The sequence below is a fragment of the Eucyclogobius newberryi genome, unplaced genomic scaffold (genome assembly GCF_026437365.1).
Source record: "Eucyclogobius newberryi isolate DKJ021-1_F unplaced genomic scaffold, fEucNew1.0.hap1 SCAF_16, whole genome shotgun sequence".
Classification (NCBI taxonomy): Eukaryota; Metazoa; Chordata; class Actinopteri; order Gobiiformes; family Gobiidae; genus Eucyclogobius; species Eucyclogobius newberryi.
This window is the reverse complement of record NW_027315790.1, coordinates 4,717,194-4,730,067: the sequence shown is the minus strand read 5'-3', so window position 1 is coordinate 4,730,067 and position 12,874 is coordinate 4,717,194. Positions and strand designations below refer to the sequence as shown.

The 12,874-nt window shown below is 41.3% G+C and overlaps 1 protein-coding gene across 1 annotated transcript in view; it reads right to left on the bottom strand.

Moving 5' to 3' along the window:
* Positions 1-3,145, bottom strand: part of thsd7aa (thrombospondin, type I, domain containing 7Aa) — a 229,931-nt gene extending 226,786 nt beyond the window's left edge. Inside the window, exon 1 of the mRNA XM_072448417.1 lies at positions 2,675-3,145. Coding sequence (XP_072304518.1) covers positions 2,675-2,840 — 166 coding nt within the window. The 5' untranslated portion in view covers positions 2,841-3,145. The remainder of the gene's footprint in view (positions 1-2,674) is intronic.
* Positions 3,146-12,874: the final 9,729 nt, after the last annotated feature.

Below are 12,874 nucleotides of genomic sequence, written 5' to 3'. Positions count from 1 at the left end.
AAGCAGTATTCAATGAACAGCCATCAAGCTAAACAACATGTTATGGACTCACACGCACTTAAGTTTCACTTTTGATATCACCATAAACAGGATTTCATAAAAAGCATCGTGTTGTGACATACGTATGCAAACGCATAAACCTGTGAGATGATTATGGCAAACTTAATGTGGACACGTGCCCCAGGATGGCGCCTTTACCTACCCCGAGGAGCCGGATGATTTTAGTGATCATTTTATCGGTTTGGCTTCAACTTCACGCTGCAGACTGTGACTGGATGTGTATATTATTTAGCACAACACACAAACTTTCAGACACATAAAGGCCCTGCACTGGAGGAGACTTCATGTGTTTTCAGGTGGATATAAGTTGACACTCTGGACACGTTGTTTCTTCAGATCGGGGTTTTTATTGCCTCATTAGTGCAGACTTACGTATAGTGCACTTTCAAGCACTCTTGCTTAGAGGTGGGCAATATTGACTAAAAGAATATCTCAATAGCTTGTTCAAATTATTTTCACTCGGCTTTTATTGCTGACATTTGAATCCTTTTAATTATAAAATATACTTAAGTTTCTAATTTTGCATGTCTCCAATAAACAACTAAATAATTGTGATATTATCAATGATACATCTTACACCTCTACCCTTGACTCGCCGTGAAAAAAGTTCCAACATTCAAGGGGAATAATATTTAACCAATATAAATCCATGAATAATCCAGACAGAAATTCTTTCAAACATATTATTTATAGAGAATTACCGGCTGTTGGAGAAATAATGGAGTTAATAATTTGACTTCAGAACTAATGTATATTTGGGCCTCAAAACCTCTGCCATGGACACAGTGAATGGATACCTTTGGAGCATTTGGCAGCAAGAAAGAAGCACCATAACAAAAACATGATGACTCAGACTGCACCAGCAATTAAGGACGGACTTCAAATAACACATGAAACTCAGAACATGGGGGAAAAAACATTCACAGTGAATTGAATGCAAATAATTGACTTATTTGATAAACTGTGGACTAAAAGGGATAAAAATATGTCGTGACTCAATTGTTAGAAGTCTTGTTTTGTTGGGTTTATTTGTATAAAAAACCTGGGGAGGGGGAGAAAAGGTTCCTGGTGCGATGACAGAAACGCTCGCATGCACAGCTATTGCCAGATGCTCCGATTTCCCTTACACCCTACAGTCATTTGAGGCACCACCCCAAACAGCAGCAGCAGGGCGCCTTGTACTCTATTTCATCAAAGTCTTCCCCTCTCTCTCTCTCTCTTCCTTCTCTGCCATTCTCAGCTTTCTTCCCCCCCCCCCCTCGTACTCTGACTGCAGCGCGCTTTTTATATATAACCAGCCTCCTTCTTCTTGCGCAGCTCCAAGTACACACACGCCACCGCCACTACACTACTCTTCATCAATTCTACACATGACAGAGAGAATGATGAATGAACGGGAACGGAGCGGTCGGCACGGGACACTGAGGAGTCCCATATGCTAGGGGCCAAAGGAACGCCAATAAACCCCCCCTCACCCCAAAATAAACGGCTACAGTAGCTTTAGCAAACACAGCAACTTACTGGACAAACGTATAGCCGAAAGATACTGCATGCAGCAAATATGTTTTCAAAAGAGGTTCAAGATGGCTTCAGTGCATCATTCGTGAGCCATGTGTGGGAAAAACAAGGGAAGACTTTGCAAGTTGATGCCTTTTTTTGACGAGCGTTCAAGATTGTGTTGCATCGATTAGTTAAGACAATGCAAATATTTGCATTTCAAAACAGTAATAATGACAACTTGAACATTCATAATCAAGAATTGTTTGCATTACATAAAAAAAAAATGAAAAAAAATAAAAGAATTCTAATTGTAGGAAAATTGCAGTTCAATATGTTTATTCTAATTTGATTAATTACGTTGTTTTTTTTCTTTCTTCTCCATAGCGTCTCCATTACTATTTGCCAACATGTGGTGGCGTCAATGTAGGTCAGAATTGTTTTGATGCAATGTGCCCGGTTGATATCCAATGAATGAACGCACGCCCCACATCACAGCCAGGAACAGCACATTGAGCTTTTAACATGAGAAAAGACCAAAATAATATCAGGCAAAAATCTTTATCTTTCTAATTACCAATACTACTGTAACTACTGCTGTAATATCCATCATAATGGTGTCGCCAGCAACTCCGAAAAGGGGGCGAGGGCTTTTGCATTGGCATGAACTGTTGTTTTTACATATTGCGCTCAGAAATTTGACACAGAAATGTTGTATTTTTAAATGGGCATACTCTTTGCATACAAACCAAAAAAGCAAGATTCATTTTGCAACGTATATGTCATATTTTGTTGAAATTGTGATATCGACTTTGATATCAGGTGAATTCTGACCTTGCGTTGCCTTCTTGGTGTCATAATCTCCAACCAAACCACCTCTTCATTCATGCATACATTTTTCACGATTCAACTCTTCACTAAACAAAACCACAAAAGTTCTCATTCATTCATCTTTCTTGCAACTAAACGCGAGCTTGCACCAAATCCAACACAAACAAAAGCACATCAACAAACACGTTTTTTCCATAAACGATAAGCGGAATTCGAGTATGATCAACGGTCTTAAAAAGTCTCCAACAGTTTCCCAGCGCGACACATGTGTAGCAGCTTTTCTTACCAGTTTGCCAAATGTACGTCGCCTTAGTTTCCGTTGCAGTTTCAGCCTCCAATCCTGTAATAACCGCAAGAATCCAAACCAGCGTGGACCAGCTCAAGACCAGGGACCGATCAAGGACTAACCCCGGTGCCCCTGGCCAGGCTCCGGCTCTACCCGCCCTCCCCATGGCTGCTACAGATCCGGTATATACCTCCTTCTTCCCCAATGCGGTGGGAAACACAACACAACACAACCCCGGCGAGGCAAGGCAAGCCAAGAGAGAGCCACGCGGTGCAGGCTCAAGTCAAAGCTTTTTTGTCCAGCAGCCCCCCTGTAGAAATAATCCCAGGGAGGGTGAGAAGAGCTGGAGACCGGGAGGGGGATGTCCTGGTACGGCAGAGCTGCTCCCCTGCAGAGGAAAAGGGGAAGAGGAAAGAAGAACGGGAACAATAGATCCAGGGGAAGCCAGCCTGGTGCTTGCAGGCTTTGGACGCTGCGTTGTATTGTGGTGTGTTGGTGTGCGCTGGTTCATTGCAGCGACTAGGATCCCCTCCCCTCTCTCCCTCGCTCCAGGATTGCCCCCTCTCTCTCGCTCTCTCTCTCTCGCTCCAGGATTCCTCTCTCTCTCTCTCTCTCTCTCTCTCTCTCTCTCTCTCTCTCTCTCTCTCTCTCTCTCTCTCTCTCTCTCTCTCTCTCTCAGGCAGGTGCATGTGGTGGTGAAAATGGATAGAAATGTAACAGATCGAGGGATAGAAAGAAGACTTATTATTTAACAGTAGTTACTTTGATGTGCTTTCAAGTTGGCATACACACAAGAAACACTGTAAAATGCTAAATCAATTGTTTAGACCTGGGAACAGTGGTGGGAAGAAGACTTTGATAATGTTTTAATGCTGGAGAAACTGTGGTTGGCAAGCGGCCGACTATTATCATGTGTTTTGTGACCGTCCTATTGTTTTTAAAGATATTGGACTGAGGATAACAAGCACTGCAGACTCTTCCCAGTACGGGTGTTCCACTGGACTTCAAAACTATGTATTAAGGCCTCAAAACTCCTACACAATAAATGGATACCATGGGAGCTCATGACACAGACTAAACCAACAATCAAGGACTGCATAAAGTTCATAATTGACATTAAAACTATTTGGAACTGGACAAAATTGACAGACTTTGGACTTATTGGGTCAAATAAACCGGACTACATGCTTAGGACTATGTTTATATGTGCCATGTGCCATTTGTATGTTTGACTGTTCCCTCTGTGTGTTCTGTTCTTTCTTTTGTTTGGTTTATTACATGAACATTGAAAAAAATTAAATATGAAAATGTATTAAGTTACAGAATACACCATATATGCAAAGGTATTTTGTAATGTGGTAGAAAGGGTTCAAACTTAGTGCTGCAATGGCACGGCCAGTTGGAGCTCATTTCCATCAGAATGAAAATAAGTTGATCTCTAAAACAGAGTGCACATGTACAAACATTTTACAGTCGTGACTTTCCACATTTAGCTTGTGATCTGTAATAAAAAAGACAACGTGATGTGTGGAAAAACTCTGAACTTTGCATGTCAATCTAGCTCAGAGATTTGAGAAATGAGCGTATTTGGAGAAGTTTTTGTTTTGTCTGAATGTGAACTTTTATTAAAAATTCCACATAAAATGATATAAATGAGACCTTTGGAACCTTTTCTACTATGAACCACTCCTGGACAAATGAGGGATTACAGCTTGTACTTTGTAACTTCTGTTTCATGGTCCAATCTTAGTACTTTATTCTGAAGTTTCAGCTTTTTCTGAATGTCAGTCAAGTGAAATTATGTAAAGAAATCAAATCAAATCAATTTATTTTTGTAAGGCCCAAAATCACAACAACAGTTGCCTCTGAGGGCCACAGGGAGAAATGAATCAACAATGTCTGTGGTGGCGAGGGACGATGTCCCAGGGTCCTCTGTCCTTAGACTCTCCTTCTCGGCCAGGAAAAACTACAAAAAAACCTCTTTGGGAAAAAAGCGTAGAAACCTGGAGGAGTTCCAGTGAAGGAGAGATCCGACTCTCACAGACGGACAGACGGACACGAGGAGACTGGAGCTGGACCCACTCTTCAGGCAGATGAGGGACCGTCTGAGTCGAGCTGGACCCACTCTTCAGGCAGAAGAGGGACCGTCTGAGGCGAGCTGGACCCACTCTTCAGGCAGATGAGGGACCGTCTGAGTCGAGCTGGACCCACTCTTCAGGCAGAAGAGGGACCGTCTGAGTCGAGCTGGACCCACTCTTCAGGCAGAAGAGGGACCGTCTGAGTCGAGCTGGACCCACTCTTCAGGCAGAAGAGGGACCGTCGGAGGCGAGCTGGACCCACTCTTCAGGCAGAAGAGGGACCGTCCACACATGTTGAAATGTCCATGTCATCAATTCACAAAATCCAATCCAAAAGACAAATTTACAGCATCGAGACAATTAAAGACAATTAAGCACAAGTAGCACCTTTTTCTTTCTTTTTTTGACGATTCAAGCACAAGTTTAGGATGTAATTGTCAAATAATAATGTAATAAATAATGAATTAGATCTTGTTTACTGTATGGTTCCTAATCAAACCTTCCAATAAAATAGAAGTACCAAAAATTCCAGTATTAAGCATAACTGATCTTTATAATGTCATTATAAAATCATATTCCGAAAGATTTTTGAGCATTATGGATTTATAAATGACTGTTTAGGTTATTGTAGCTATTTTCACAATAACCTTTGATTATAAAAGCCAAAATGGAATGAGAGGAGAGTTTAAGGGAAATGTTTAGATGAAATGCAAATATCTGTTTACATATAATGTCCAATGAGACATGTGTAATTATTGATAACAGTAAATATCAGGTAAAGTGTGTACAGAACAAAGAGAAATACTTTGCTAAATGTAGCCTACTTCTGTATAAAATCAGATTCATGACTGCTCGCTCCAGCCATTTGCGAGTATCACAGTGTATACTTATATTTGAAGAGCGGCCTGTATTAAACCTCTGCTGCAGCGTTTTTGAAGATTTTCTGAAATCTCTGCAACTGTAATCCATACTCCAGGATTACCCAGCGGACCATAATCCCCCACACATTAAGAGATACACTGTTCCCTAGCTATTGAAATTCATAGTTTTCATATTTCTGTCAATCTGGAAATGGGTAAAAAATATTGCAATCAATATTCAGACCTTTAAATAGCTGTTTTTTTAAGTAAAATAGACGTTTATGAGCTTTTAGCCATGTTATAAGGGTGTTATCTCATCATTGGTGTATTCATGTTTGCTTTACCCTACAAATGAGTTTTCACTGACCCCATCTCTCCCACGGTTCTGAACATACTCAGGATTATTCAATCAGTTGCAGTCCATCATATTTGTCTCATTCTGTCCAAAGTTGGTCAGATTTGTCGATTTGCAATTCTTCTCCCAAACTGGAGCAGCATTAGCATGCAGTCCCACTTGTACTTACACAAACACCGCATCAAATTGAGGATACACTTGGATTAAACTCAGAACTAAAACTGGACTAAACCAGGACTAAATGAGAACAAGAAAAGAAATCAACACAAGGACTGATTTGCATACTTACATAACCAAGACTAAACAAGAACTAACCAAGAACAAGCAAGGATTTAGAAAGACTAAACCTAAACAGTACTAAATGGTTCTCCTATTTTAAAGCCAAGTCAGAGCAAAATCTAAAAAGTGATCAAGTATTACTTGATGTATTATTATATATTTTTAAACATTTCCAACTGTGCTTTGTTCACACAATCACATCCAAATTGGGACTACAATGGCACATCCGGGACTAAACATAGACTTGACATAACATAGGACCAAACTGAGTCTCAGGATTAAATCCGGATTAAACTGGGACCAATCCAGGTCACAAGCAGAAAAAGAACATTCCTTCCTCTTGACCTTGTCCGATCTCTGACTTCTCATTCACGAGTCACAGAAGCCAATGAAGAGCTGTCGTGAATCTGATCAGAGACGCGTGACGCTTTCAGTGGAATGCAGTGTCAATCAGCTCACTGCATTCAATTCAATTAATATACCCATCATGCACTGCAGCAGGAGTCCTGTCTGATCCTATAGATGCTTTAACACGAACATAATCTGTAGAACTATTTGTTGGTTTTTGTAGCTGCTAAATTCGTGTATGTTAAACTGATCATGTTATTTTTGCAGTTTTTAACCACACTGTTTTTGCTCAAAGCCTCTTGCAAACAGATCATTTTCATTTTGTTTTATTTATTTCCAAAAAAAGATAATGAAGTGTTATGATGGAGGTGTACGTCTGACTCTGGTCTTATGCTGTTCTTCTTACAATGTTGCGCCCTAATCAAAAACATACTTGGAGTTATATTTGCTTTTCACGCATTTTTCAGTAACTCAAATCTGTGTATACTAATTTAAGTCATTATCCTAATCCTCCATCATGTTTTTAAAGTCCATACACTTTTACATTCAAGTTGCCTCTTTATCAGCGAGACAATTTACCGTTATCAGAGCTCGGGATCAAACGTATGAAACTTGGTGTTGCCGGCAGGATGTGATAAAAATCTATAAAGATACAAAACAATAATGAAATAGAATAAACAAAAGGAGCCATGGAACAACTCAATAAGCTGCTTGGTGACTAGAGGTAAATATATTCATCACTTTATCACAAACATATTATCTATAACAGTTCATAAGATAAACAGGTAAAATAGGACAAAAAGCAGGTAAAACAGGTTTTCTAGCATGTAAAACAGGTCAAAAGGGAGGCAAAATAGGACAGAAAGCAGGTAAAACTTGAAAATAGGAATATAAAACAGGACAAAAGGCAGGTAAAATAGGATAACAAATGGGTAAAACTGGACAAAGGGCAGGTAAAACAGGACTAAAGTATGACAAAAAACAGGTAATACAGGAAGATATGCAAATAAAACAGGACTAAACAGGAACACAAAGAAGGTAAATCCAGACTAACCAAGACAAAACGCAGATAGATCAGGGCTAAATGGAACAGAATAGCAGGTGAAACGAGTTAAAAAAGTCTGGAAACGCCTCCAATTCCTCCATTGGTTTAACATTAGGCTAAATGAAAATTAATATTCCTCTCAACACTCTTATTTTATTATATTATATTTTTATTATAGAGCATGGCCGCTTGCTAATGCTACTGTCGATTGTAGCCACACTCTTGTCACCATCAGTGCTAACGCAAAGGAAGTGCTTGTCTCTCCAAATAACCCATGGGTATTCATTCACATGTGTTTACTTACTGCACTATTCCCATAAGAGGCATGTTCAGCCACAGGCCTGTAATGTATGCAGGTTTGTAATATTCATACAATTTAGACTACCAATTGGACTTAAAAGAAAACACTCGGAGGAAATGCAAATATTGTTTCTTTTTGAAGATATCAAACGGCTTTTACATTTTAGGCCCAGTTTTTCAAGGAAAATCCAGTATATACATCTTTTGGCTTACTTGGTAAATATTTAAGTAGAACTTGTGAGCGAGGACTAGAAAAGGACCAAACCAAGTCCACATCAGGTCTAAAATGAGCTCAATTAAAGAACGAATCAAAACCCAGATCAGTCCATTACATCCATATTATTATTATATTTAGCTTAATTAGGCCCGAGCGCCACAAGCTGGCGAGAGGCCTATTAATCTCGTAAGGCCGTGCGAAGCACGGCTGCGAAAGTGCGCACGTAGTGCGCACGAAATCGAGCGCGAAGCGCTCGCCCACTTCCAAACACTCACTAACGCACTCCTCCACTCATGCACGCCCCGTGCATACTAATTAGTTGTAGGAAAATGGAACATTACCGTTGTAAACGGGCGAAGCCCGTGCAAAAGTTCGCACTAAACGAGCACTTTACATTGGGATGACGATTTCGCGGTCGTCATCCCCATATAAAGCACTCATTTGCGCTAAGTAGCTCACGAATACGTTCCCCATCTCTTGCATGTTCCGTGCATATAAGCATGTAATGCAAAAATTGAACATTATTACTGTATAGAGGGCCAAAAACACAAAGTGGGCGGAGCCCACTCAAAATTATCGAAAGTACCCGTCAGTGACCAGGGACCCACACCATGAGGTAGGAAAGCGCGAGCGCTTTCCGAAAATGTATAGTTTATGATATTTGAAAAATGGGAAACATTGTTTTCGCATCGGAATATTATTCTTTCTTTCTTTCTTTCTTTCTTCTTCTCGGGACCAACCCCCCTATTTTTCACCCAGTGAACATTGACGAAAAGTCACAAAAATTTGCACACCTCTAAAAATCGTGCCTCTCTACATTCTGGCTATTTCCCTTTTCTAAAATAAAAAAAATTGGCGCGTCAGCGCCACCAAATGTACCAAAAATGCATTGAGAGATGGGAAATGACCCAAAAAAAATCTGATCGTAGAATCATGAAATTTGGCGCAGAGGTAGATGGTGACAAGAGAAGTAAAAAATATTATTACGGCAATGCCGTCCGCCCAACCAAATGTCGGCCATATTGCTTCAAAAATGGCTAAACATGACTTCGGAGTTTTTCCAAACGTCGTACTTTTACGAACTCCTCCCAGGGCGTTGGCCCTAAAAAGCTGAAATTTGGTGAAAATGCTACTGAGGAGTGGGACATCAAAAGTTATCCAAATTACATTGATACCTCTCACGGTCTCTGAGCGGCGAAGCCGCAAACTGTAGCTAGAATTTCAGAAATCTCCCATATTTAAAATTTCTGCCGTTTGCGCAGATAAAGTCCGAATTGCGTCAAATTAGAATCAGTTGTTAAACTCTTTGCCCTAAACCTACTTGAAGTGAAATAAATTCATTTGGCGCCACAGCGCCCCCTACAGATTTTATATGGAGGTTAAATGTTTAGTTTTGCGAAATTATATGAAATTTGACACACAACTCAATTTTAGCATCCCCATCAAAAATGTCAATGACTCATGTCATAATTGTTATGGCGTTGCCGTAACGATGACCGAAACCTTTCATGTTTACACTTTAGACTTTCACAAACTCCTCCCAGGGCGTCAGCCCTATTAACCTGAAATTTGGTGAGACTCATCTTCAAGACCATCAAAAGTTATCCACATTTTCATTCAAAGAGTCACGGTGTCTGTGCGGCAAAGCCGCACATTTTGCCAAGAATTCAAAATAAAATAGCTTTTTGATGGTAAAACAAAGGGGAGAAGATGTGACAGCGTCACAGATTCAGCAGTAGGCGTAATAAAAGGACAATTGGGGCTCCTCTTGCGGCGTGGCGGCGGCGTGGCGGCGGCGTGGCGAGGGCCGATCATTGCCGCTTGCGGCTATATTTTTATTTATGCTCTTACACCATTTGTGCAGCAGCAGCCCCTCCCCATTCCCTACTGTTTGACAGGCTCATTTCACAGTCATTAGCCTGATAAAAGCACCTACCTGCTGTTAGTGCAGACCAGCACATATGAGGCCGTGCTGTGCCAGGATGAATGACCCAGCTGGGGCGAGCCAATCTGCACAAACCAAGAGTCCACAAACACACTGGAACATCACTGACATTTCTATCAACTGCCATGTTTTAATGAAGGGATTAGCATTAAGTGTGCTTTAAAGTTTGTTTTGGACTTTGGATGAAGTAGGCCATTTGCAGTTGCAACATGATTTATGCTGAAGTGTGCAAAACGCAGACCGACAGTGCAGTGAAGCACTTTTCATCTGTGCCGTATAAATGAGGGTTACGTACTAAAGCTGATATCACAGTGAGCAGCCCCACTCTGGGGAGAGTCCTTTAATATTTGTGGTCTGGTGCAAGCATTTATCACCTCTCTGGAGGACTTGGTCTGGTCACCCGGCCCTTCATCTCAGGTACAGGAAACACACCATCATATGGGAAGGTGCATGACATCAAAGCGGGAAAGACAGTTGGCATCCCTACATTCTACAGGTTAATCATATTTATTACAGATTGGGGTGGCTAAAATGACTCTTGTTGAATCCAAGAAGTTCATGGGTCTAGTCACAAATAAATCCATCCATCTTCCATCCATTTTCTACCGCTTGTTCCCTTTCGGGGTCGCGGGTGACTGGAGCCTATCCCAGTGACTTTGGGCCTTAGGCTCGGTACACCCTGGACAGTCGCAGGGCCGACAGACATAGACACACAGATAACCATACACGTTCACTTCACTCTCACATTCATTCACTAGGGCCAATTTAGAGTCACCAATTTTGCCTAACACATGCATGTGTTTGGACGGTGGGAGGAGCCGGAGAACCCGGAGAGAACCCACGGTAACACGGGGAGAACATGCAGACTCCACCCAGAGAGATCATGTGATGTTTGTCTGGTCCGGGAATCGAACCCATGATCTCCTTCTTGGGTGGCAAGAGCGCTAACCGCCTTTGCCACCGTGCACCCCCTCGTCACAAATAAATATCAGGTTCAAATATCAAAAATATCAGATTAAACATATGTCAATTTACCTTTTAGCTATTTAATGCAAAGTACAATGATATCAATAAGAAAATCTGTCTCTTGCCTCCATCTGGACCACTGTTTAAGGAGAGGTCAGGACTCAAAGGTCAACAGCTGGAGGTGTCTTCATCGTGATTCCATATTGTGTAAGGGACAGGACTGCACCACCACTGCAGGAATGTCTTTTCATCTAATGAAGCAAGTCTCGGGACATGTTCACAAACACAGTAAGTAAACTCGTCTGGCTCATGCTGTTTTATTTACTTATAGTTCACACTAGTCGAACAGACCAATATTATGGCAGATTTGTGGTTCTGTGTTCTCCAGATGTTTAGATGTTGCACAGCAGTACAAAAGTCTCTTCATATGAGACTTATGACAAACAAGAGCTTCACTTTGGGGATCTCTAGGTTACACACATTTGCACTGTTTGGATGTGGCTTGTTCACACAGTCATTGTTGAATGTAAATGTTGAGTGCTGCTCTCTGGGTGGGAGGATGGTGCCCACGCCTCTCAGAGCGTCTGCCTGGGGCCTGCTATCCACATCTCATAACACCATGGTCCACTTCCCAGCTACAAGCCCTAGTTTAGGCATTTGATGGGGAAGTTATTTAGCATAAAACGATGGAAATTAAACATTCAGCTGTGTAACTGCTCTCTCCATGTCAGAGAAAGCGAAGGAGGATTCACTGACCATCTGCTGCATCCTAACCTCAGACCACAATAAAAACAAGTGGACAGTAAAGTCAATTGTGTGAGGCATTGTGTTAAACAGACGACTGGAGAGAGACAGATGATTTTATGGAGCTAGAGGGGAATGTATACAGAGGGCAAAGGTCACTGCTGCATTCAAGTGGTGCTCTGAAAAGAATAGTTCCTGCTTGAATTGGATTACACCAAGTACCATCTGGGTGAGGTCTAAACTAGGATTAAACCAGGTCTAAATCATGGCTAGACCAGGCCTAAAACTGGATCGAACTAGATCTTACTCACTCAGAAGATCTTTTGGTTGGAGGGTGAATGCTTTACTCTGACTTCAGTGCCACTCTGTTACTTATCATTTGTGTGCTCAGATTATCTTGGCTAAATTACATTCTCCTGAAGCTTTGAGAACTACATCATGAAAACTAAGGACCAAGTATTGCTGTTTTTGGTGGATCTGACTCCTGACCAGCGGCGCAGACAACAACACTAATAACGATATATACAATACAACCCTGGATGGACTTCAAAAGCATGCGTCCACCTTTGCAGCGATATCCATGACGATTAATTAAACTTATTTATTTTTACAGTTAACATAAATAACACAAGTGACTGTACATGGGTGAAATTACCGCAACTGTAAAATAAATATCTACACTAAACCAACACAGTGTGCACCTCGGTGATATTAACACATGCACAGAGCAGATTGTAATACAAATGTTTCAGACTCACCATCAGCTGCACAGCACATGTCACAGAAAGAGCGAATATTCCAATAAATCCTGTCCATCAGCAGCAGCCAGAGCAAAAGAAGCAGCTCTGTTCTATCTTGTGCAGAACTGAGTCACATTTTCACCTTGAATGTTTGATTGAATGTCTTTGTAAGTCCCTGTGATGGTTAAATATGTATTTTCGGGGCGTTTGAAGTCTCCGTTGTCGCCCCCTGCTGTCTTTGGGCAGAAAACGAACCTTGCAAAATTTGCCGACATCGACCCTCAGACTTCTCTCCTGAGAAACCCTGGCTCTCTTTTTTATGT